The sequence below is a fragment of the Peromyscus eremicus genome, chromosome 13, assembly GCF_949786415.1.
Source record: "Peromyscus eremicus chromosome 13, PerEre_H2_v1, whole genome shotgun sequence".
NCBI classification, from domain to species: Eukaryota; Metazoa; Chordata; class Mammalia; order Rodentia; family Cricetidae; genus Peromyscus; species Peromyscus eremicus.
The window spans coordinates 44345529-44372284 of record NC_081429.1 but is presented as its reverse complement, the minus strand read 5'-3'; the positions used below and the strand labels follow the sequence as shown (position 1 = coordinate 44372284).

General features: G+C 36.9%; 1 protein-coding gene, 1 long non-coding RNA gene and 1 pseudogene across 8 annotated transcripts in view; 2 read left to right on the top strand and 1 right to left on the bottom strand.

Moving 5' to 3' along the window:
- Positions 1 to 26756, bottom strand: part of Kansl1l (KAT8 regulatory NSL complex subunit 1 like) — a 91908-nt gene that overhangs the window by 51541 nt on the left and 13611 nt on the right. For all 7 annotated transcript variants that reach the window (XM_059278764.1, XM_059278768.1, XM_059278769.1 and 4 more), the window contains exons 2-3: positions 25296 to 26415; positions 785 to 926 (exon numbers count right to left, since the gene is read on the bottom strand). In XM_059278764.1, coding sequence (XP_059134747.1) covers positions 785 to 926; positions 25296 to 26386 — 1233 coding nt within the window. In that variant the 5' untranslated portion in view covers positions 26387 to 26415. The remainder of the gene's footprint in view (positions 1 to 784; positions 927 to 25295; positions 26416 to 26756) is intronic.
- LOC131923581 (60 kDa heat shock protein, mitochondrial-like) lies at positions 7286 to 8193 on the top strand (annotated as a pseudogene).
- Positions 9956 to 18314, top strand: LOC131923645 (uncharacterized). Its single transcript, XR_009382651.1, has 3 exons — positions 9956 to 10236; positions 11685 to 11774; positions 16495 to 18314. It is a non-coding gene; the product is annotated as an uncharacterized LOC131923645 (long non-coding RNA).

The window sequence follows — 26756 nt, the reverse complement described above, 5'->3', positions numbered from 1 at the left end:
ATGGAGCGCTGGCTGACTTGGAAGTCACTGTGTAGGCAAGGAGACCTTGAACTCACAGAAATCCACTTGCCTCCCTTCCCCAAGTACTGGGATTAAAGGCACACACCATGTTCTACTGAAAAGAGTGCCCTGAAGAGAAACTTTTTTGCACTATTAATAGCATATTCACAACAGTTAAAATGCGGAACAACTTAAATCTATCACTGGATAAACAAAATGTGATAAATATACAATTATTCAGCTTTTGAAAGGGAAAGATTCAAATTTATACTACAATGTGCATAAAATGGGAGGACAGTAGGCTATAAAATAAGCCAGTTATAAAAAGATAACTATTATGTTTCCACATACTTGAGATACTTGAAAACAGATATGGTTATTAAGGTTAGGGAGAAGGAAAACTAGACAGTCACTGTTTAATAGGTATAGAATTTTCAGTTTTAAAAGATGAAAAGAGTTATGGAAATGGATGCCTAATATTATTAAAATACTTAATACTATGAAATTGCTTACATAAAAATGAGTAAGATGGCAGTTGTGATATACATATATATATATATGACCATAATAAAACTTTTGAAAAAAATGTATACTATTTTTATCAACCAGAACTCAGTTAATATATCTAAAGGCTTTACGAAAGTAGCATCAATTTTAAGAAATTAATGTATGAATATCTTAAACTAGCTACTTTTATGAAACTTAATAAAAATTATTTTGTATGCAGAAATGGGGAGAGATTATACAGGTAACAATTTTAACAAAAATAGAACACTGAGAATACCTTGGAGGCACGAATATGCCTGTGAATATCGGTTAGTTGCTGGATTTTGTATTCTAGCTCTGAAATCTGAGCTTGAAGCCAAGTCCATCGGCTGCCGACTTGCGCTCTGTCTATAAGCCACCTCCATTCAGTACTAGAGTTACTGTGGACAAAGCAAACACTGTTAGTCACAGCCCAAAGTCAGTCAGCTCTTCAGAGTGCTCACAACTTCCCTGACGGCTTTCATGAAATCCCATTTCTACAAATATCTACACTGCATCGGAGATGACAGGCTGACTTCTTATCAAAGAAGGTAACTTGATTCCTCACCATTCAACTACACAAGTACTTGGCTTTAGGTAATATTATGTACCTAACAGTAGATAATCCTTCTGTAATTTAATATGTCATTAATGCTAAGGGCTTATATGGGGCTGAGCCAAAGTAAAAATGAAACAAAAATGATAATTCTAACATCCTGTAAAATAAGGATACTGAGCCTGAATTGGCCAGGCAAGGCTTCCAGTGGTGGGACTGGGACAACAAACCCACGACAAAACTTCAGTCTACAATTTGTCCTGCCTGCAAGATGAGCTGGAATAATGGTGGCTCGGAACTTGTAGGAGTAGCCAACCAATGACTGGCCCAACTTGAGGGCCACACCACAAGAGCCCATGCCTAACACTGCCTGGATATCAGGACCAGAGACCTAGGATAGAACCAAACAGGACTGGCAAAACGAAAAAGAAAAAAAGTCAATGAAAGGATTCCTAATGGTATTCTGCTATACTCACAGGATCAGTGCCTAGTCAATGGTCATCAGAGAGGTTTCATCCAGCAACTGATTCAGGGAGCAGATACAGAGACCCACAGCCAATCATTAGGTGTAGCTCTGGGAAACACCATGGAAGAGGGGGAGAAAGGAAGAATTGTAGGAGCCAGAGGAATCGAAGACACAAGAGAGCATGGCTGGCAAATCAACTAAGCAGGTCTCATAGGGTTGACAGAGGCTGATGCGACAATCATGAAGTTTATGTCCTCTGCATGTGTTATGGTTGTGTGCTTGGTGTTCTTGTGGGACTCCCACCTGTTCATATGGGGGTGTCTCTAACTCTTTTGCCTGCTCTGGAATCCTTTTCCTCTTACTGGATTGCCTTGTTCAGCCTTGATATGAGGGTTTGTGCCCAGTCTTATTGTAACTTGTTACACTACGTTCGGTTGATATCCCTGGGAGGCCTGCTCTTTTCTGAAGGGAACCAGTACAGGAGTAGATCTAGGGCAGAGGGAAGGTGAGGGGACAGGTTGGGAGGAGAGGAGGGAGGGGAGGCTATGGTTAGGATGAAATGTATAAAAGAAAAATTTTAAAATTTTGCATGTAAAAGTGGATGCCAAGTATTGGATAATCCATTTGAACTATACCTAAATCCACTTAATAAATTGTAATGTACTTAACTATGTAATTTTTACTTGGTGCAATATAAATAAGTATCACTATTGGCTACCTAATACTTAAAGGCATTGACAATAATATAAAAAAATATGAATTCTCTACTACTTTTCTTTCTCTTTTGCTTTTCTTTCTTTCTTTTTCTTTTTTTCTAATAGTATTCCACTAGATAGCCATGGCTGTCCTGGAACAAGCTTTGTGGCCCAGACTGGCCTCAAATGCACAGAAATCTAACTGCCTCTGCCTCCCAAATGCTGGACTGAAGGCATGTGCCACCATGACCAGACTTACATTGCAAATAATTATCTCAAAGACATGGGTCTTTAGATGTTTATTAAGATAGATATCTTGTGAAAAACCTAATGACTTCACTCTACAGTATAGAGAACACAAAGAGTTTATAAGGAGCTCTATTTTCATACATGTTTTGAAATAAAGGTTGAAGCCTCTTGTTTCTCTATCTTTTGGCAGGGCATTCTTTGAACCTGTAATTTTAGATTGCAAATGATTTCATGAAAATACTATAACCACATCAACTAGAAAAATAAATAACTGGAGTCATACATAGTATGAGGGGAGGATGGAAGTGGGGAAGAAGGGAAGGAGGAAGAGATGGAGGGGAAGAGAAAAGGGGAAGGGGGAAAATGAATAGATATAGACTACCAACGAAAAAAATATCACCAAAAACATGAAGGTATAACTTGGAACTGATAACTATGTAATAGAAAAACATGAACCTTTATTTAAAAAAAAAATAAGTACCTAAGATGAATTTATTATCAAAATCATAGACTACCCCACAATGAACCATAATGATAATTACAGGTGATAATAACATATCAATATAGGTTCATCAGTAATAGTAATTGGTATGGATGTTGATTCTGAGTATATTTGGGGGAACAGAAAGTACACAGGAACTCTGGTATTTACTCAGTTTTTCTGTGAACGCAAAACTGTTCCAAAAGCTAAAGATTAGAAAATATATAATGGAAACCAAAATGAAAAACAAAAAACAAAAAGGCCAGCTGTGGTAACACATGCCTTTAATCCCAACACTCAGGAGGCAGAGGCAGGTTGAGCTCTGTGAGCTCAAGGGCAGTCTGGTCTATATAGTGAGTTTTAAGACAGCCAGAGCTACATAGTGAGACCCTGTCTTGAAAACAGTAATAATAAACTTTATAATAGAATATTCATATGAACTCAGCCAGAAAACATATTAAAGAAACAATTTTCTGTCAGATAAACAAGGCTATTGTAACTTTGCTACACAGTATTTAATAAGTATAATAGGATTTTATATCAGTATTTCTAAAAGGCTTTTAGTTGCCTGTACTATGAATGAAAATACTATATGCAGCAGGATTTCTCTTGACATTATTACATTGCAAATTTTGTACATTTTTTTTTTAAAAATCACACTTTCATAAATATGAACAAAGTGAGAGTGCCTATTTAAAATTAGCTTAATATAGAAAATATTTAGTAATAATAAATGCCAATAATGAAGTTTGGAGAATAAGGCAAGAGCCATACCATACACAATTTGCACAGGTGAGATTAATTATTTTCCCAAGCAATGTGGCTACTAAAGCGTTATAGTGAGACACGACAAGAAACAAGCAAAATATAACTGACTGGGGTACAGACTGTCTCCAAATACCTCAGTGCTACCCCTATATAGTCCAGCCTTCTTTGTACTTAGGTTGGAGCCATGTGCCTATACTGACCAACAGGAAAACTATCGTTTTATACACCTGAGGACCTTCAAATCCACTGGTGTAGACAGTATAGCTCTAAAACCATTCGAGAGAGGAGGAGGAGGGCTCAATGCATAAGCCACAGTAGATTTCCACTGTGTTCAAGCACTGAGATTAGGATCCTAACTTGTTACTAAATATAACCTATTCTGACTGAAACAATCTGAAAACCGTTTGGACTGAGAAACAGAGACAATAAATAAGATGCAAAGTTCATTAAAAACCAATGGAATTAGGGGAGTTCTTTATGGAAGAGACCATAAGGAAAGCAAAGGATTTTTTTCAAATTCTTCTATTACATATTGCTTCAGTTAGGAAATTTCTCTATTAAACACTTACTTTGACTTGGTTATGAAATTGATGACAAATGATCAAATACAAAAGAGGAAAAATTTTCATTTCTTCATATTAAATTTTTGGTAAAGTTACTGTAACTGAAGTTAGTGTCCCACACATTTTTATGTTTACAAATTCTGTCAAATTACACTAAGTGACATTGCAGTACTAGATTAAATTTAAATGAACCAAATCACACTAAAACTTTATGGTGTGTGGAATGAATGTTTTACAATGGATAATTTATCCTACACTTTACTATGGATGGTTAAAAGCCTGTTTGCTAGATGTGAAGGGACTAAACAAGTTTTTTGATCCAAAGTACTTCCTTGCTGAAAAACGTTTTTCTTAAAAATATTAAGTTGTAAACATGTAACAAGTAAGTACATGGTTGACTTTTTTGAAGAACGACAACTCTTGCATTTAAAGTCAAAATATGGCTTATATAAACAACAAATATAACCAATGATATAACTATAGTGTAGACCAATCAGAACATAGATAGCATATATTAGAGAACCTGTACAATTTGAGGCATATGTAATTAGTATAAGTTTGGGCTGCTAAACCTACGAATAATGGCTTGCTGCATCTCAGAGAAGTGCAAAACTAACCACAGACCACCAGTTAGTGACTATTGGTGGTATTCCCGTCTCTAATAAAAAAGCAAGGCAAACACATCTAAATGTGGACACCATTGGGCTCAGATAAACCAGTACATCCCCCAAAAGATAGTCTATGCCTTAAATTTCCATCCTTGCTTACTTATAGTCAATACTTAACTTGACGATGGAAATAAACACGTTTAAATAATTTTGGCTGCAATATCCCTGGGTGTTATTTTAACTTAAAATTTTATTTGGGGGTGTTTGCCTGAATATATGCATGTACATCATGTGCATGCCCAGTTCCATAGCAAGCAAGAGAGAGCAAGGGGCCCCAGAACTGGACTTACAGAGGTGGGTGGGTGCTGAGAAACAAGTCCAGGCCCTCTGCAGAAGCAGCAAGTGCACTTGACCACTTTTATACTTGAACCTACAGTCTAGATTTTGGCTTTGAAATGTAGTTACTGAAGCAAGAGCTTTCCAGTATTACATCTTAGACTATCGAGACCTAAAGAAAGACATGTATGATTTTATCTTTCCTTTAACACAAGGTTTTGTTAGCTCACTAATATTGCAAATTGATGATGACTAAGTATCAATAGAGAATATCTAGTTGTAAGAAATGATTATGTAAGGAAAAGAAAGATCTGTCCTAGAAAAAGGAACTGGGTCAAACTTCTCAACTGGTATTTGTTCACCTAGAAAAATCTTCTTCTCTGGAATTGTTTTCCTTTAGACCAGAGGTTAGAAACTTTTTCTGTGAAGAGTCAGACAGTAAATACTTTGGGCTCTGTGGCCCACAGGATCTAACTAGTCAGCTCTACCTTTGTAATATGAGAGTAGCTACAGGCCATACACATCAAGGATGGCTGTGTTCCAATATAACTACTTTCAAAACAGGAACTAAATCAGATTTGGTTCAGGGGTTTGTTTGCTAACACCTGAAGATTTTTTCTCATATGCATCTTCTGTTTCCCAAAGGATTTTGAGGTGGTCCTTTAATAACTAATGCCTGTGCAAATACCATGTCCACATCCAACTGGGCTTTCTTACTGGGGTAATTCTTTTATCAAACTTCCCAGTCTATACATAGATAGGCAAATGAGAGATGTCCTAAGGTATGTATGCTTATGGAACAGTGGTCTGAATGTGTTTTGTCTGTCTTGAGAAAGGGTCTATGTAGCTGATATGTTGTCATTATAAGTGGGGTTGAATTTTGTCACATTACTTTTGGCATTAATTTTTATTTAAATGTTCAGTGTTTAATCATTTTCCTTCCTCTCATAATGAGTGTGATCATGATTAGACTACTGTGCCATATTCTGTTTGATATTTACTTTGGATGTTTTGTTGGCTACAGTGAAAGCAGATATATTTTTGCTGCTTTCTTACATTTTTGTGTAGTGTCAGAATCAAGCTACTGCTGGCCTCATAGAAAGTGGGAAGTATTTTTTTTCTCCTTTATCCTTTCAAGGAGTTTTTATAGAATTGTGATTATTTGCAAATCGGTTTCAAAATTTTTAATCAGTGAAAACATCTAGGCCTGAAATTCCATGTGGAAAGATTGTTAATTATCAAGTAAGTGTTTCTAAATGATAAAATGTCTATCATGTTTTCTCTTTAGTAATATTTGATAATTGTGTTGCAAATCATCAAACTATTTGGTCTTAACATTTTCATTGATTAGCACATAATCGCTCATAATAGTCCATGGTTATTGTAATAATACCTGTAATATCTTTAGTGATCGTTTTCTTGCTTTGGGTCATTTTTCCTAATCAGCCTAGAATTGTTTATCAACTCAGTCTGAACAAAGATCTGTGGTTCATTATTCCTTGATTTCTAGGGTTCTCCCCCCACCCCCGCCTTTTGCTTTGTATTGCATTTGCTATAAGTTTTAGAGTTTTTTAGGCAGGCACAGACCACAGATTTTATACCATTCTTTTCTACATATACATTTATAGCCAAACATTCCTATTGGCATCACTTCAGTAACATATGGAATTAAAATAATAACATAAATACACAAGGTATGCAATTTGTAATATCACCCACTTAAAAACATTTCATATTATTGATTTGTATCATCTAAAAACATTTCATATTATTGATTTGTATCATCTAAAAACATTTCATATTATTGATTTTTATCATCTATATTATTTGGAAACGTGTGGTTTACATATTCCAGATCCATATATTTACCATTTCCAATCATTCTTTCTTTCTTTTCTGTAGATATGAGTTTAAAACAAGTATGATTTTTCCTTAGCCTGAATATCTTATGAAAATGTATTTAATGCCCATTTTCTGTCCTTCACTCATGGCTGACCACCAGCCTCATCAATAGCTCTCTCACCAACACAGTGCAGAAATGTTTCCACTACCCACAATTCTTTCACAGATGAGACCAGTTTCCCAGGCACTGGCTCCTCAACTCACTCAGGCCTCTGTTAAAGATTTTAAAATTTTGTGCAGAAACGCAACTCTTCATGTTCAACCAACCAACCAACAACACCTTTTAGCCAATGCTATAGCCATTACCATGGTGCCAAGTGAAGAACAATAACTACTGAACAGGAGTTAGGGAAGTCCCAAAATAACAAAAGATGGCATCACTATTGCAAAGGCAATATATTTGAAGGGTTATATTAAATTTGTTCAAGACCTTGCCAGTAACACAAATGAAGAGAGTGTGGATGGCACCACCATTACTACTGTTTTGGCATACTCTATTGCTAAGGAAGGCTTTGACAAGATCAGCAAAGGTGCTAATCCAGTGAAAATCAGGAGAAGGCTACTGATGCTATTAATTGGCGATCTTAAAAAGCAATATAAACCTGTGACAATCAGGGAAGAAATTTCTTAAGTTGCTACAATTTCTGCAAATGGAATGGAAACATCATTTTTTACTTGATGACAAAAGTTTGGGGGGAAAAAAGGAATCATTAAAGTGAAGGATAAAAAACCTTCGATGATGAATTATATTGAAGGCATGACATTTGATCAAGGATATATTTCCCAATGTGTTTTTAATACATCCAAAGGTTGAAAATGTGCCTTTCCAAGATGCCTATGTTCTGTTGAGTGAAAAGGAAACTTGTAGTGTCCAGTCTATTGTACCTACTCTTGATATTTCCATGCTCACCAGAAGTCTTTGGTTCTAATCACTGAAGACATTATGGAAAAATTCTAAGTATACTTCTATTGAATGGGATAAAAGTTGCTTTTTAGGTTGTAGCAGTCAAAGCTCCAGGGTTGTGGATAATAGCACCAGCTTAAAGATGTGCCTATTCTCCTCTCTGGGGACTAGCTTTTATGAAAGAACATGCAAGCTGCTAAACGAGGGAAGCAACCAACAATCCTACCCAGCTGTGACACCTGTGAATCACAGTGACTAGCGTGGCACAATAACCCTAAGGGTATAACAGGGGCACACAAACCTAGGCAGTAACCAGTAGCTATATAATTGTACCTACAACCCACTAAACAAAAGGGAAATAATATCTAGTACTTGATCCTAGAGAAGTAGTTACAACCAGCACTTTACTACACCCTCATAAACCCTAACTGCATTCTAAACATTTGTCCTCGCCCCTTGTCAAGGGAGCTTCTCTTTAAAAAGACGGACATTGGTACAGAAAACCACAACCTATCCAACGGCATAGCAGAGTCCACTCCCAATGAATACATCTACAAAACAACTCCTGCCCCTAAGGTTCAGGGAACACTGAAGAAGGAGGATTGGAAAAATTGTAAGAGACAAAAATCAGGGAGTTAGTTTAGAGATTGTGTCTCCTATTAAATTTCAGAAGCCAAACCCATGAAGTTTCACCAGCAGACTTACCTAAACATAAGCTGAACAAGGACAACAACAGACTTGCCAAAATGGACAGGGGAAAGACCATGAGGCCTCAACCCTACACAAAGAACTACAGACAACTAAGGAATGCTGAGAGCAGGATAAGTAATATTCCCCAGGAAGAACACACTAATTGGTTATCTAATACCAACTGGTCAGCCGAAAACATACTACAAGTAATACTATACAGACTAAGCAGGTTATATTTAGGAATATATATGTATATACATATGCATATACATACATGCATATAACAACGATTATTGAAAAAAAGGAGACTGATTTTGAAAGAAAGTAGGGACAGTTATATAGTAGGGTTTCAGTGGAGGAAAGGAAAGAGGGAAATGATTTAGTTATCTCAAAAAATAAAATAATGTAAAAAGAAAAACATGTGGCTATTGCTACTGATGGTTCAGTGTTTGGAGAAGAGGGGCTGAAACTAGATCTTGAACAGGTGACAAAGTTCAAATTGAAAAGCTACGTAAATGACTGGCTGAACTATCAGAGTGGCTATTCTATGGCGCGGAGGACAAGTGGTGTTGAACTATACGACAGGAGTTACAGATGCTCCCAATCTTGTAAGAGCAGCTGTAGAAGGCAGTGGCATTGTTGGGGGTGGGGAGAGTTCTGCTTGGACTCATTACAGTGTACTGGTAAAGACGAGGACAGTGGCAGAATTGAAATAGCACTTAACTCCTGTAACGACTATTGCTAAGAATACGGGTACTGAAGAAACTCGGATACTTGAGAAAATCCTGTGAAGTTCCTTTAGAAGCCAGTTAGGATGTTGTGCTTGAAGATTTTGTGAACATGTTAGAAAAGGGAATCATTGATTTCAGAAAGAATGTGAGAACAGCTACGTTAGATGCTGCTGGGGCAGCTTCTCTGTTACCTGCAGTAGATACTGTAAAGACAGAAAAGACCCAGAATGGACAGTGGCCATGCCTACAAGTAATTCTCTCTCCCTCTCCCTCCCTCTCTCCCTCTCCCTCTTCCTCTCCCTCCTCTCTTCCTCTCCCTCCTCTCTCCCTCTCCCTCCTCTCTCTCTCTCCCTCTCTCAAGAATGAACATTCCTAATCCTGGGGTGCAAAAAAAAAAAAAGAAAAAAAGAAAAAAATTGAGTTTTGTCAGTTTTTACTTATTTGGAAATGTCATTTATCCCTGTTTTAAAAAAACACGTCATTGAACAGATAGCATTACTTGGATGTTTCTTTTCAGCATTTCCACTTTATTATTCCATTGGTTTCTGAAATCATATACTCTAATGAAGGGTAGCAGTATTTTACTTAGTGAACAAATCTAAATAGCCATTTTCTTGCTGAGATAAAAAAAAAACAAAACAGGTTTCTATTTTGGATACCCAAAGTTCAGTGGTTATTTTATTTTCAGTTTATCTTGTTTTATGTCTTCCTTAGGTATGTTCACAACAGATATTCTTCTCCCATCATCTCTGTCATTTAAAGGTCTGTGTCTACTGTTAATTATTATTCTTTGTGTATATATGCATATACATCTATCTTATAATTGGCCATACAAACACACAAACATATAAAAAGAAGATTGTTCAGTGTGATCCTTCCCTAAAAAATTATTTTGGTGGGTTATTAAATTATTGGTTTATTTAACTGCACCAACTTCATCTTGCTTTTAAGCTTTGTTCAAGCAAGTATATAGTAATCCTGACAATAAGACAACTCATTAAATTGATGATGAGTTGGATGGTCTGAAGAAACAGCAAATTAACAAAGCTTAATTACCAGCAAAGGAGAAATTTGACTTTGATATTTTTGTATCTAATTTACTAGGTGGAAAAAAAATTGAAACATTGAGAACTCTGTTAGCAAAAGCTACCATGAGACTAACAGAAACTAACCCTGGGGATTCAGGGTTAAGAATGTAGTGTAACATCCAATAATGGTATAAAAGTCATATAATCACAAAAGAAATGAGAATAAATTTCCAGAAAGGTGAGATGCTACAAAAACAAAAGACTGTTACTTCACAAAACAAAATCAGGGTTCCTCTAAGACATTACTTCACTACTACAGCAAGTCTTGGTATTATAAAGACCAGGAGCTATTGTGCATATCTATCCACATTTTTCTTCTTAACCAATGAGAGTTTTATGTGTATGATGTTGGATGCACCTGTTGAAGCCAGAGGTGTAGACCTCAGGTATCTTCTTAGCGTGCTCTCCTGATTTGGGGGGATAGGGCTTCTCATTAGCTGACCTGGAGTTCACCAATTAACTACACTCAATGGCCAGCTCTCCTGGGATCTCCCTGCCTCCATCTCCCAGCACTGGTATTATAGCTATGCTCCACCCAGACTTTTACGTGTGAGCTGGGGATCAAAACTCAGAGCCTCATTCTTACATAGCTAGCACTTTACCCACTGACCCTTTTCTCAGCCCTCCTATTAGTTTTATTGTCATTTTCCTGTCCTTGTTGCATCATGTAAGAAACAGAAGGTCAAGAGGGATATAAAATATATCCACTAATTTGTAGCTCATCACAAGATGAGCCGCCACATCTGAACATAATAGAGGAATACTCTACTCCATTCTATGGTTCTAGCTTGTTATCTCTGAGGAATTGGTATGTTTTATATAGAAGAAAGGGGTAGATGACTGTATGGAAAACCAAAGATAGCAAATCGACAGTACATACGCAGTCCTTCTCCCAGTATCTAGTCCTTTTTCTGTCTTTCTTTTGTGTGTGTGTGTGTGTGTGTGTGTGTGTGTGTCTGTGTGTGTGTAGTTTTTGAGAGATAGTCATACCATGTACTTCAGGCTAATCTCAGACTCACTTTATAGCCCCAAATTGCTCTCAGGTTCATGATCCTTCATACTCAACATCCAAAATGCTGGGATTGTAAATACTCACTAACATATTCAACTTTTTGGTAACAGAACTCTGAGCCCTGAGCAGAGCAGCTGGAGACTCTTATTTTCCAATCTGAAATGCTTTGAAATCTAAGTTTCAAAGTCTGACTATAAGAGGTAAGCCAAGATAATTTGTGCATTTGCTAGACCTTGCCTTTAAATCTAATTGAGTGGCTCCTTAAAACTAGTTGGGTGTGGAAACAAAGATGAAGTGCTAGTGAATCAGTGCAGGATCTTAGGGAGATTTCAAGCTAATAGATCCTCAGCAAAATCTGGGCATGCCTAATTACTGTTGAGAAAAAAAAATTCCTATGTATATGGAGGTTCCCCTCCTATGACAGCTCAGCATGCATCTTAATAAATATCTCCTTCAAAAATACTTTATGCCATTAGGATCAGTTAACAAGTTCTTAAAGTGTTCACTGTCTGCCAGACATGCTGGCTCATGCCCCTAATCCTGGGACTCAGGGATTTGTAGGCAGGAAGATAGTGGATCAAAGCCCAGCATGGGCTATACAGCAAGATTCTGCCCCCATAATCACAAAAATAAAATAAAAAAGACAGAAGGAAAGAAATGTGGACTTTAGGAATTCTAATGAGAAACAAAATTAAGGGGTGAGGGTATTAAAGGGTTTTCAAATATAAATGAAAGAGTGGCACAATGTGAACCATTATTTAAATTAACCTAGAACCTAGTTTAGCCAGCAAAACTAACCATGTAAACTGCCTAAACTAAGCTTCTAGTATCACTTTAGAAGAACTCACACATCACCCAGAAAATTTAGTTCGACCCTCCTTCTCCCTCTCTCAAACCCTCTCAACACAAAGGAAGAGAGAAAGAAGTTGGGGTATATATTTATATACACTATTGCTACCACCCTTTTTCTCTTGAATAGAATTTGGTTTGGTTTGATTTTTGTTTTGTTTTTCAAGACAGGGTTTCACTGAATATCCTGTAATTCATTCCGTAGACCAGGCTGGCCTGAAACTCTCAGAGATCCACCTTGCCTCTGCCTCTGCCTCCTGAGTGCTGGGATTAAAGGTGTGCATCACCATCATCCAGCTAATAGAAAGAATTTTGAGACTTAATGGTCTGTTCAGTATTCTTAACTGTCCTTATACAATTCTTATGTATATTGACAACTATGGACATAGAGAACCAAAAACATAATGAATTTGTAAAGCAGACTGAAGCATACTTGCAAAGGACAAATCAATAATTCAATAAGCATTCTGTATGTGTACATGCATGTACACATACTTCTTTTGTTCAAGAAAGTAGACAATTATGTAGACTGAACACTACCTAAAGATCCAGCTGAAGGGAAAGTGGAGTTAAAATCCAACAAAAAAGTTCTGAACTTCCAATTTAAAACAGCTCAGAGGAAACCTATCTTTTGCTAAGGCACTACCTATGTAGACTTACTGGTAGTTCTTCCAAACACTACTACAGCTCTAAAAAGAGGATAAAAGAGTGCTTAAACTACCTCAGCAACAGCAAAATCAAAACAAACAGAAGCCAAAATAAAAGTACCTTTGTTACTTAGAAAAGGTGACTGCAACTTAAGCAAAAGTAAGTCGAGGCATTTCTGAAATACTTTATACATTCCCAAATAACCTTGTATTCTGCAAAGTAGCTAAACTTACATTGAAAACACTTAAGTACCAGGGAACAAAAAACCATGGAACTTTAAAATCTGATCTTTAACAATAACTGTTATAAAAATAGTTTTCACTGATGTTTGTACCTAAAATTAACCAGACCATCCTTTAAAGGTTTGTAGCATACTTTTCCTTTGAGGCAAGTCCTTGAAGACATTCAGTTCCAATGGAGACTAGCTTAACTAATGATATTTAAAGTATCATCTAGATAGACTGCTATTATTCAATTTGTTTTGTAACAAGGAAAATAGAGTGTATTCAACTGAATCTGCAACTTGAGATCTTTTTTTTTTTTTTTTCCGAGACAGGGTTTCTCTGTGTAGTTTTGCGCCTTTCCTGGAACTCACTTGGTAGTCCAGGCTGGCCTCGAACTCACAGAGATCCACCTGGCTCTGCCTCCCGAGTGCTGGGATTAAAGGTGTGCGCCACCACCGCCCGGCGAGATCTTTTGATGTAGCAGGAATATAGGGCAAATTTGAAGCCAATAAACTGAGCTAAAGGAGGGTATTTCTACAGAATTTTCAACATTTTGTTTAGATATTTATATGCCACTAAGGCTTTCTCTTTAGTTATGACTAAGTCTGATCATGAATATTTAAAAACATTAACATGATTGAAGTAGTTTGGAAATAATCCAAATTAAACTTCACATACTCACACCATTCTACTATATAACAAATATACATAAAATTCACACTTACATCATTTTTAAAAGCAATAAATGTTAATATCGTAAACAATCTTTAAAAATTTTTACATGCACAAATTCAACTACTGCACTTCCTCAATGCTAAGACAACACCAATTTAAAGATACACCATAAATAACAGAAATATGATTTGGAGAAATCTATTAATTGTACTCATTACTTATGTATATTTATATACATCCCAGTTTTAGAAACAGTGATGTGGAGCCAGGCATGGTGGCACATTCCTTAATCCCGGCACTCAGGAGGCAGAGACAGGCATCCATTCTCTGAATTCAAGGCAGCCTGGTCTGCATTGCTAGTACCAGCCCAGCCAGGGTTACATAGTGAGACCTTGTCTCAAAAGAAGATAAAATTGACTGATGTTATCAAAAGTACACATTTGGAATCCAAGAACTATTCCACTGAAAGTACATATAAATTTTCATTAGCTCTGTTTTCTAAGAATGAAAATTTAGTTTTAAAAACTTAATGGCAGCATTTTCATTAAAAGATCACTTATCAAAATAGTTTCGCAGGACTTAGATTTTTCTAAGACAACATAATACCATTATTTTTTAATGAGATTTATTATGGGAAAACTGACAAAAATTATACATGATTCTTTGTACAGAGCATGATGTTTTCTTATACAAGTCAATATGAGGTGATTAAATGAGGCTCATTAGAAATCATCCCTTGCCACACTCACACTTTAGTTGTGACAACACTTAACATCCACTCTCAGCGACTTTCAAGCATACAATGTCATGTTACATCCAACAGTCCGCATACTGACAAAAGAGCTCCGGGACTTACGTCTCCTAAATGGAAAGACTGTCTCTGTTGCCATCCTCCTCCTCCTCCTCCTCCTCCTCCTCCTCCTCCTCCTCCTCCTCCTCCTCCTCCCCCCCCCTCCCACTTCATCCCATGACAGCTCTGGTAAGCACGGTTCTTCTGTGCTTCTAGGTTATGACTTCTTTAGAGTCTCCTTCTAAGTGAGATTATGCTTTCATTTTCCATTATTGACTTCTATGTTCAACTACTTAACAAGTGATGTATTTCACTTTCTGAAAAGGCTGAATAATATTCCATTACATAGTTGATAGTGGATGAATATGAAAATGGTAATGCAGAAATGAACTCAATTTACTGATTTCATTCCCTTTGGATAAATACCCAGCATAGGATTGCTGGAATATAGGTGTTAGTTGTATTTTGAGCTTCCTGAAGAAATTTCTTTTTTCCATAATGACTGTACTAATTTCCATAATGACTGTACTAATTTACATTATCAACAATGTGCAAAGTTTTCCTTTACTCTGTACTCCCTCCGGCACTTGTAACCCTTCTCCTAACCACACTAACAGACCCGTGTAAGACAGTATCTCATTGTTGTTTTAGTTAGTATTTTTCTGATAAGTAGTACTGCTGAGTTGCATTTACTTTGTTTTGAAGTACCTGTTGGCCATCTGTATGTCTTCTTTAGAGAAAAGTCTACTCGGGTCCTTTGATCAATTTTAACTGTTTTATTACTGTTTGTCTGGCCTGAATATGTACTTTGACAATTACCTTGTTAGATGTATGATTAGCAAATATTCTCTCCCATTCTATAGGCAGTTTATATTGTTTCTTTTGTTGTACATCAGGTTTCAGTTTAATGCACTCCCATTTGTCTGTTTTTGCATTTGTTGCCTGTGTTTTAAGGCCAGACCCAGAAAATCTTTGCCAAGACTGTGCATCAAGCTTCTCTCTACTTTCTCCTAGGAGTTTAACATCTTCATTCACTTTAAATAAATGTAGGAATATGGAATGGCATAAGGATTCAATTCCATTATTCTGCATGTAGATGTCTGTCCAATTTTCCCAACATTTAAGAGATTATCACTTCCTATTTATATGCTCCTGGCATCTTTCTCCAAGATGAACTGGACACAAATGACTAGTTTCCAGAGAAAGAACGGAAGAATAGGATTACAGGCATCTGCCACAATGCCTATAATTAGAGTATCTTTCCATTTATGTGTCTATTTTGATGTTTTTATCAATATTTTATAGCTTTTAGTATACACATCTTTCACTGCTTTTATTGAAGTCAATCCTAAATTATCTTTGTTTTCATGCGACTGTAAAAGGAATTTTTATTCTTGATTGCATTTTCAGTTTAGAATTAGTGTATAGAAACAGTATTATACATTGATTTTATATACAGCAAGTTAACTGATTTCATATTTCTAACAATTTTCAGGGTACCTGTTTTTACCACAAGATCATAGCATTTCTAAACACCCTATTTAGCATCTTCCTTTTGCATTTGTATGTCCTTTTCCCTATTTGGCTAGGAATTCCAGTCTTGACTGGGAAGCAGCAGGGTTCTACAGATTCAATGTCCATGCCCCCTTAGACTTCCTATACTGAAGCTTAACAGCAGTGTTATGATTTTAAGAGGTAGTCACTGGGAAATAACTGGTTCTGCTTTCATCACAGGATAGGTGTCCTTGCAAGAAGCCAGTGGACTTGTCCACTCCCAGTACCATGTGAAAACCTAGCTAGAAGACAAGTGTCATGTATGAAGATATTTCCAAGAATTCAATCTGTAAGTTCTTTGACCTGAAGACTCCCTACCCTCCAGAAATACAAGTAGTAATATCTCTGTAGTTCATACATTTCCTAGTCTAAAATGTTTCCTTATACTACCCTGAACAATAAGTATCCTTGTCTTGTTCCTTATCTTAAAGGAAAGCTTGCAAGTTTACTATTACTAAGATATTACCTGGGAGCTTTTCACATGTAAATTGTATGATACATTTCTTTGATACCTAAATTGGTAATTTTAACCAAGAAAGAATGTTGAATTGTTTCAGTTTTTTCCCATTTATTGAGATGATCATGTAAAGTTCTGTTCTTGTTCTGTTAACATAATATATTCATCAATTTGCATATTGAATCATCTTTGCATCCGAGGAATAAATTCCACTAAATAATGGCTCATGATTATTTTAATTGATGAATTAAATCCTTTAACTGAATTATTTTTGTAAAGGGTTTTGCATTTATATTCATTACAGATACTGGCCATTGTTTCTGTGCTGATCTTTATTATTTCTTACCTTACAATAACAGGGCTAATTTATTCTTTTCTGACTTCCTTATGTCTTAACATTACTTCACATACTTTTTTGTAATGCAGGCATTTCTACAAGCCTCCTTTTTAATAACAGCTTTTGCTATATTCTGGTATGTTGTTTTCCACTTTACTTTCTCTAATGATATTTTACAATTTCTCTGTAAATTCATTCATTGATCTATTGGCTTTTTAGGAAAAATGTTTAATTTCCATTTATTTGCCAATTTTCCCAAACTTTACTCATTTCTAGTTTCATCCCATTTTAAATGTAAAAGGTTCATGATGCAAGTTTTTTGTTTAGTTTATTACTCTTTGGTTTATAAATGTGTGACTTCAGGCACCACATGCCATAAAGAACAAGTGGAAGCCAGAGACAACTTGTGGAAGGCAGGAGTCAGTTCTCTCCTTCCACTGTAGATTGCAGGAACTGAACTCAGGTTGTGAGGCTTGCCAGACAGCACTTCTGCCCAGGGAGCCATCTCACTGGCCTTACAGATATAATTTAAGTCAAACTTGTTAAGGTTTATTTTGTGTACTATCTATAATGTGCCCTAGAGAATGTTTCTTGTGTGCCTCAAAAGAATGGGCATTCTGCTGCTGTTGGATAGAATGGTCTGTTAGGTACATTTGATCCAAAGTGGAGCTCAAGTCCAGTGCTGGTTTTTAGATAGTCTATATGGATGATTTACCTACTGTTGAATGTGACTTATTAAAACCTATTGTTACTTAACGAGTATGTTTTGTCAAAAATATTCAAATTTGCTTCATCCAGACAGGTAGGAAAAGTGTACACCAGCAAGCCTAGCACTTGAGAGATAAATTCAGGATATTGAATTCAGTGTCAGCCTGGGGTATACACTAAATTCCACACCAGCTTGGGCTACATAGGGAGATCTGATCTCATTTTTTTCCTTTTACATTAGTTACCCCAAAGTTGGGTATGTGTATATTTATAATTTTCTATCTTTTGATAAACTACTTACCAGTATATAATGACCTTTTTTTTTTTTTTACAGGTTTTGTCTTTTTTTTCTGCTATGGGTATCGCTAAACCCTGCTCTCTTCTTGTTTATATATTTATGGAGTATCTTTTTTTAAACTCCTTGTACTTTGTTTTGCATTTGTATGTCCTTTAAAGCTGAAATCTCTTATTGAGGTGTTTATAGTTGGGCCTTTGTTTTTCCTCAATCCATTCAGCAATTCTTGTCTTAAGAATTTAATCTTTTACATTCAAGAATTAACTATTAATTAGATACAGATTTCTTCCATTTTCATTGTTGCTATTTTAAAAATACAATCTCTTTGTTCTTCATGATCTAGTGATTTTCTGTTGTGCTTTGATTCCCTAATCTTTTCTGTAGTATGAGTTTTTGCATGTGGTAACCATGAGACATAAAAGTGATTCAGCTGTGAGTCTATTTTAAGCTGGAAACAAATGTACTAGTTGTTACTATTCTATAATGAAGTAGCTGACACTTGGTACCCTGTGAAGAAAAGAGGTTTATTTTAGCTGATGTTTTTGATGAAAGTCCAAGACTGGCAACCCAGTTATTGCAACCCCTTCTGCTTCTGGTGAAGAATTCCTGGCTGTATTATATCATGCCAAATGGCATTACTATGGTAGTGATGAAGTCAGATATCATAAGGTGAGATTAGAAGCCAGTGAAACCAGTGAGGAGTTACTCTTCTTATTTTACAGCAACCCTTGTAAGAATTACCTTAGGGCATGACCACATGACCTCCTAGTAAGCGTCCCCTCTCAAAGCTCACACATTCTCTCACCATTGCCATACTAGGAACACATGTATTCTTAGGGAAACATACTCACATTACAGCTAACCACAATATAACCTCAATTGCATACAAAACCTCCATACTTTTACTCCTCTCCCATTTCATGACTTGCCATCACAATGATACTTTAATATTCTGTAGCCACTATAAACTAATATTGCTAGTCCTTGACATTGTCCTACCTTCACAGTAAAGACTTAGGTTCTTTCTACATCACTATTATAGTATATTAGCATAAATCAGAGAATGCTGACTTGACTATTACTTTGACTACCAACTGTTTGGCTGTTACCAGTTAACTTTTCTTTCAGCTTAAAGAATGCCTTTTATGGGGCTGGAGAGATGGCTCAGAGGTTAAGAGCACTGACTGCTCTTCCAGAGGTCCTGAGTTCAATTCCCAGCAACCACATGGTGGCTCACAACCATCCGTAATGAGATCTGGTGCCCTCTTCTGGCCTGCAGACATAACACTGTATACATAATAAATAAATCTTAAAAAAAAAAAAAAAAAAAAAGAATGCCTTTTATGATGATACACATATACACACACGTGTGTGTGTGTGTGTGTGTGTGTGTGTGTGTGTGTGTGTGTCAGGTTTACTGGTGGTACACTCCTCCTCAGCTTATTATTGTCTTCATGTTTGAAGGATAGCTTTGCTGGGTGAAGTGTTCTTACCTGGAAGTTTATTTGCCTCTGAGCACCTTGTCATTTCATGGTTTTCTGGGCTTGAAAACCTTTTGAAAATCTGATGACAGCTTCCCGAGTCTCCTTCTATATGCAGATCTCTTGCCACATTCAAGAGCCCGCCGGTGATTTGTTCTTCATGTAGTATGTGTTATGTGTGGTTGTTCACATGCCACAGGACAAGTGTAGTACTCAGAGCACTATTGCTGGAGCCAGTACTCTTTCTACCACGTGGGCTCCAGGAACCAATCAAGTCTTTCTCACCTGCAAAGCCATCTCACCAACCTGCCAGTGGTGTCTGTGGAAACTCCTGATCCTCCTGTACCTTGATATAAAGTTTCTAAGATACAATTAGTTTTCAGTCATTTACTTCCCTGAAAAGGTTTCCTACCTCTTCATGACTTCCTCTAGGCTTTCTTCTTAGTTTCTTCTCTAATGGGATTTCCCCAAATAACTGCATTTCATAGATCTCTTTATTTGACCAAATCTCCCCCATGCCCTCTGTTGCATTTTTTATTTCTTTCATTGTATTTCTCTGTTTCAAAATTGTTTGGTTCTTTATTTCAGTCTCGCTGCTGTACTAAGAATTATTCTCCTGATTTTATTGTCCATATTCTCTCATAGTTTGCTGAGCTTCTCTAAAACAATGTTGAAGTCTTTTCCAGGAAGTTTTCTTCTTCGAGGTCAGTTACTGAAAAAGTGTTGCACCTATTCGGTGGTATCTTGTTTCCTGTTTTATTTTTTCCCATGCTTCTTGCTTTGCATGACATAGACATCTTGGATGGCCTGTTCTTTTACTTTATGAACTGGTACCAGTGCGTGCCATGATAGCTGGCAACAAGGTGAGGTGCAGCAGCTCTGGTTCAGCAGAGGCGGAGCTGAGACCTTTAGGTCTGCTACCTGCGGCCAGAGTAGCAAAGACTACAGACGGGTTCTCATCATCTTAGCTTGGGTGTCCACTGAGGTAGCAAGGGCTATTGTGCTCTTTAGTAGGAAGTCTGGTAGCTTCTTTCTGGCCTTTTTTCCACCTGAAAAGTCATGGTCGAGCTCCCTCCTGGAACTGAATCTGGCTGGCAGATGTGCCTTCAGTAATGGTGTCAGTGGTGTCTGAAGCATGACATCTAGAAAGTAGCCATAGATCTGAGGCATGAGCATGGCCATAGGTTGAAGCGACTGTTCATTTTTAAGTGAAATAAGGATAGTAACAACTACATCCCATGGCTGACAGAACTAAATGAGATATCACATATAATTAACCAGCAAAATGGCAGCATGAAAAATTTGTGCTTAAGAACTACACTAGTTCTCACATCCAAGCAAATTTCAGTTATAATGACATCAGAACACCAAAAGACAAGAATGCTTACTTTGTCACATTTTACTCATTATAAAAAATAATACATTAGTTCTATATTAACTACTAAAAGTAATACTGTTTCTAATTCTATACTGATTATCCATTTTGGAGAATTTAAAAAAATGACAGACTATTTCTGCCTAAAATGTCACAATTATATCCAGGAATTTGTATCAATTCAGAAACATTAACAGATCCCAAGAAATTTAAAATTGAGCTCCATGTGACTGTTTATATTAAAGTCAAATTAAATTGAAAACTTAGTCCTTCCTAGCAGATCATCATTCACTACAGATGAAATAATGTGTTTTCTATTTACTTTGTTATAATACCAGGTTGAATAGATTATGCATTGAAATATGATCATATTCTCTCTTGTCAAAAATAAAAACCAACCAACCAAATAAACAAGCCCATAGCAGATCAAAGGCATGCTTGTAATCTAGCAGTTAGGAAGCACAGGCAAGAGTATAAAGAGTTCAAGGCCATCCTTAACTACATAATGAGTTCAAGAAGGCTTGGGCTACCTAAGACCAATCTCAACTCTACCTTCTATAAAGCAGCGTTAACACTTTACATGTACTCACAACTATACACACAAAACCAATGAAGGTATCCCATGTAATCTCTTAAAAGTTCAGACTTTAATTACAATCAAGGATAGAAAAAATGCTTATTTATGCCTAATTGGTGTTACTATTCCTATGTGTTTTCCCTAGAAAATAGAGTAACTTACTTTTAAATATGTTTAGTACTCCATATCCATAGATACTGTAACATCTGCAGATTCAACCAATCACAAATTATAACAATTAAGAACTTAATAGCTGTATGAAGCCCTATTACAAACCAAATGTACAGAAAGTTCCTATCATCTCTGAAGCTACTTCCATACAGAACATGTAGAGTTTTTTTCCTTGTTTTTATCCCCTACAAACTTAGTATAACAACTATTTACATGGCATTTAAATTGTTTTAAGTATTATAATTAATCTAGAGATGGTCTAAAGTATACAGGAAAATGTCACAGTTGCACATAAAACACCATTTTATGTAATAGACTAAAGATGGCCTATGGATTATAGTATTTGCAGAAGATCCTGAGGCTGACACTTAGCATATCTGACTCACACATATAGCTTAAGAAATAAAACATCTTAAGATATCATTATCTCAGATTTCAAGTCCTATTACAGAGCTATTGTAATAAAAACAGCATGGGCCTGGCAGAAAACAGACATGAAGTGGTTAATGTATACCTTTAATTCTAGCACTCAGAAGGCAGAGGCAGGCAGATCTCTGTGAATTGGAGTCTAGCCTGGTCTAGACAGTGAGCTTCTGGCCAGGCACATCTACATAGTGAAATTCTGTCTCAGAAAATACATACACACACATACATACATACATACACACATACACACACACACACACACACACACACACACACACACACACACACACACACGTTGATCAACAGAATAGAATTGATGAGCCAGACATAACTCCACATACATACAAACACCTGATTTTTGACAAAGAAACCAAAAATATAGACTGAAGAAAAGACAGCATCTTCAACAAATGGTGCTGGTCAATCTGGATAGCTGCATTTAGAATGTAAATAGATACATATCTATCACCCAGCACAAAACTAACTCTAAATGGATAAGGACCTGAATGAAAGACCTGATATACCCTGAACCTTACAGAAGAGAAACCCAACAGAAGAGGAAGTGGGGAGTAAGTTTGAACTCATTGTCATAAGAAAGGATTTTCTGAACAGGACGCTGATAGCAAAGGCATTAAGAACAACAATAAATGGGACCTCATGAAGCTAAAAAGCTTCTGTAAAGCAAAGGACACCATCATTCAAGCAAAGTGGGAGCCTGCAGAATGGGGAAAAAAATCTTTAATTATACATCTGTTAAAAGATTAATTTCAATAATATACAAACAACAACAAAACTGAACATCAGGAAAATAATCCAATTAAAAACTGAGATATAGAACTTAACAGAGAGTTCTCACAAGAGAAAATGCAAATGACATCCTTGATGTTTTCAAAATGTTCAACATCCTTAGCTATCAGGGAAGTACAAATTAAAACTACTTTGAGATTTCATCTTACCCCAGTCAGAATGGCCAAGATCAATATAACAAATGACAGCACATGCTGGCCAAGATGCAGAGAAGGGGAAACATTTATTCATCGCTGATGAAAGTGCAAATTGATACAGGCACTATGGAAATCAGTGTGGTGGTTCCTCAGGAAGCTGGGAGTAGATCTACCACAAGATCTAGGCATACCACTACTCTTGGGAACTTGCTCATGCACGGTCACTGCTTTTCTATTCATAATAGCCAGAAATTGGAAACAGCTTGGATGTCCATCAAGTGATGAGAGGATAATGAAAATGTGTTGCGTTTACACAATAGTTTATTATTCAGTTATTAAGAAAAATAAAAATCATGAAATGTTCAGACAAATGGAGTCCGCTAAAAACAACCATCCTGACTGAGGTAACCCAGGCCAAAAAGACAAACATTGAATGTTTTCTCTTACATATGGATGCTAGCTTTTAACTTTTAGATATGTGTGTTTTAATATGAATAACCACAGAGACTAAGTAGCTAGTGAGGGACCAGGGGAGAGGACGACATCTTCCAAGTAAGGAGAAATAGAGTGTAATGTTATAGAGGGATAAAAGGGAAACCAGGATAGGAGGATTAAATTGAGAGGAGGAAGGAAAGGTAGGGTAAAGGAGGGAATATGGAGAGACAATACTAATGGCCTTTTGAAAAGCCATATGGGAACTTCCTAGGGTAGAAGCTTCCTAACAAACACATATGAAAGGAATTTAAATGGAGTCAACATATATTGGGAGAAAATGTCCCAACTAGATATACCACCAAGTAAAACAGTGTCAGGAATGGGTTAAATCTAGTAAGTCATTGGCCAGACTCCCTCTCCCCAGTAAAAAGTACAGGCTATTGCCAAGGCTATTGGTTACTCTCCATAACCTGATAGTGAGGCATAATTGCTGAAGACACAAATTACTCACGTCATCAAACATGGAGAAATGAAGCTGGTGTATAACCAGAAGCTTTACCCCTGTTACTAGTGTTCATGGTGCGGGAAGGCACTCTGCATGCTACTGGAAAAGAAAAGTAGTCATCCACCTCACCTGGCTACAAACCTTGCTACAAACAACAAACTTGCAAGATATACTGGTGCAATAGTAACATAAATGCTATCCGAGTAACTACCAACTATTTCATTGGCTTTAAGGCCCACTCCATGACATGGAACCCATACCTGACACTGCTAAAGTGGCTAAGAACCTGAGACTAGACTGGTGATAGGCCTAGGGCAAAACCTACTACTACTATTCTGTTAAAGGAATATAGCAATAAAATGACTCCTAATGACTAGTCCTACTGCTATACCCACAGGGCATTCACTCCGCCCTTCTCAGAGAAGCATCTTCTTGCAGTAGACGGTAAGTAACAAACAGACCCCCAACTGGACAATGTGTGGAGTGAGAGACTTTGGAACACTCAGCCCTAAATGGGATATCTCCATCAAACCCTTCCCCTCAGGACTCAGGGATCTATGGAGAAGAGGAGGCAGAAAGATTGTAAGCGCCAGCAGTGGTGGATGACTCTAAAGAAACAGCATCTTCCAGACACAGCAGGACTGATACACATAGACCCTCACAGAGACTGTCAGCATACACAAGACCACACAGATTCAAGCCAGACAAAGTCCCAGCACTGACCAGGCAAAGTAGACACAAAGTTTTATCTCTAACCAAGAAGCTGTTTACAATCCATACCTGCTGGGAAATGGAAAATCAATTTTCTCCAAAGCAGTGTTATTGGGTCTATGAATCACACTCCCAAGAAAGGTCCCATTCCCAGAAATAGATGGGCAACACAAAATGTACTCTGTGGTGTGTGTGTGTGTGTGTGTGTGTGTGTGTGTGTGTGTGCTTTTTGTTTTGTTTTGATAAAATTTGGCTTATTTTCTTTTTCCAGTTTTTCATCTTTTTCATTTTTGTTGTTTCTTTTCTTTTATTTTTTGAGAAAGAGAAAGAACATGAAGTTGGGTGATAAGGAGGTGGAGAGGATCTGGGAGGAATTGGGGAAAGGAAAATCATATGTGTAGGAAAAAAGAAAAACATTTTCTTAAATTCACCAGTTTTATGACTTAAAGATCAAGGCAGTAAGATTTTAGAAAACCTACTTTCTTATAACATATCTTGAAAGCAAGATGATTGCTACTGTATACAGAATAGAAAAAAAATCTAGTAATTTTGCACTTACACTGCCACATTTTTTCTAATGGTATATTCATCCAACTCGTCATCTGAGCTGCTATCGGTGGCATCAGAATCCAGACCCTCTTCCACATGAGACAACAGCCCTGTAGCAGACAGGGCAAATCTTTGGATTTCTGCAGCTGTACATTGAGCAAAGCCATTGTTTGTATCATCCCAAAACTTATTCTCTGAAGCCAATATGTTGACTTCTGGCTTAATTTCAGTGTGTTCAAGTAAACTATTCCCCAAAACTGTGGTGGGGTCATGAAAGATCTTCATTGTGGGCAGCTGGCGCTTCATAGAAAATTTCATCTGTTGACCATAGTGCTTAACAACATGCTTCGCTAGGAGCATCTGCAAGTGTTTCTGAGTCCGTCTAGCCTGGCTGAGTAAAATTTTCTGTTTACTCACACAATGAAGCAAACGAGCATTCACCTCCTCCTCTTTTTCAGCAGCTGAGGAACAAACAGGCATATCTGAGTGACTAGGTCCAACTTTCCTTTGGGTACATTGCAATAAACTCTTTTTAATCTTAGTATCAGTGAATTTACCAAAAAGTGCATTCTTTTGGTACCATTTACAGTTTTGTAGATGTATTTTATCTACATTTGTGTCTTTGGTGAGATTTGAATCCAAAACAATCTGTATATCTTTCATGCACTGGCTTGTGGTATCTGAGAGTTCTTTTTTGATGACCTCATTCTCAGCATGAGAATGGCAGATCTTACTGAGTTGAATACTGCTGCCGTTACACAGTACGTTTTTCAGCTTACAGCACTTGGACTCCATTACTTTCTTTTGGTTATAATTCTCATTATACTTATTTAGTGTCGAATTAGAACTCATTAAAAGAACTGTCTGAAAATGTTTTGAAGCCTGAGGGGAGGCAAAATGTTTTAAATTCACAAAATTAGTGTTTAGAGTAGGCTCAGGAGTCGGAAATCCCAGCATCTGAGAGAAAGTGTCTCCTCCCTTAAGCTTTTCATCTACAGTTCTTGGACTTTCCATGCACAGCATCTTGTCAGATTCCATGGTACTTGGCAAAGATGAAAAGCAGATACCCTTTGTTGTTGCCTCCTTCAGAGCTGGGGTCATGGCGAATCCTGGAGATAATTACTGGAAGCCTAAAATTACATAAAAAATACATGATCAAACGTCTCGAAAAAAAGCTTGATGCTTACACTTTTGCCAAGGGCAACTTTTATTTTTTGATGTTTCTGATTAAAATGAGCATGGCACCAAAGAGTTCCTTTATCTCTCTGCTTCCCACATTATCTCAATAATAAGCTGTTATTCTTCACTCTGATTGTGAGCCTAATATTCACAATCCCAATTAAAGTTGCACATTATTAGACTGGGAATATAGCTCAGTGGGATAGTACTTATGCAGCACATGTGAGACCCTGGGTTCCATCTAGAGCACCACAAAAAAAAAAAAAAATGCACTTGCACACTGTCACAGTAA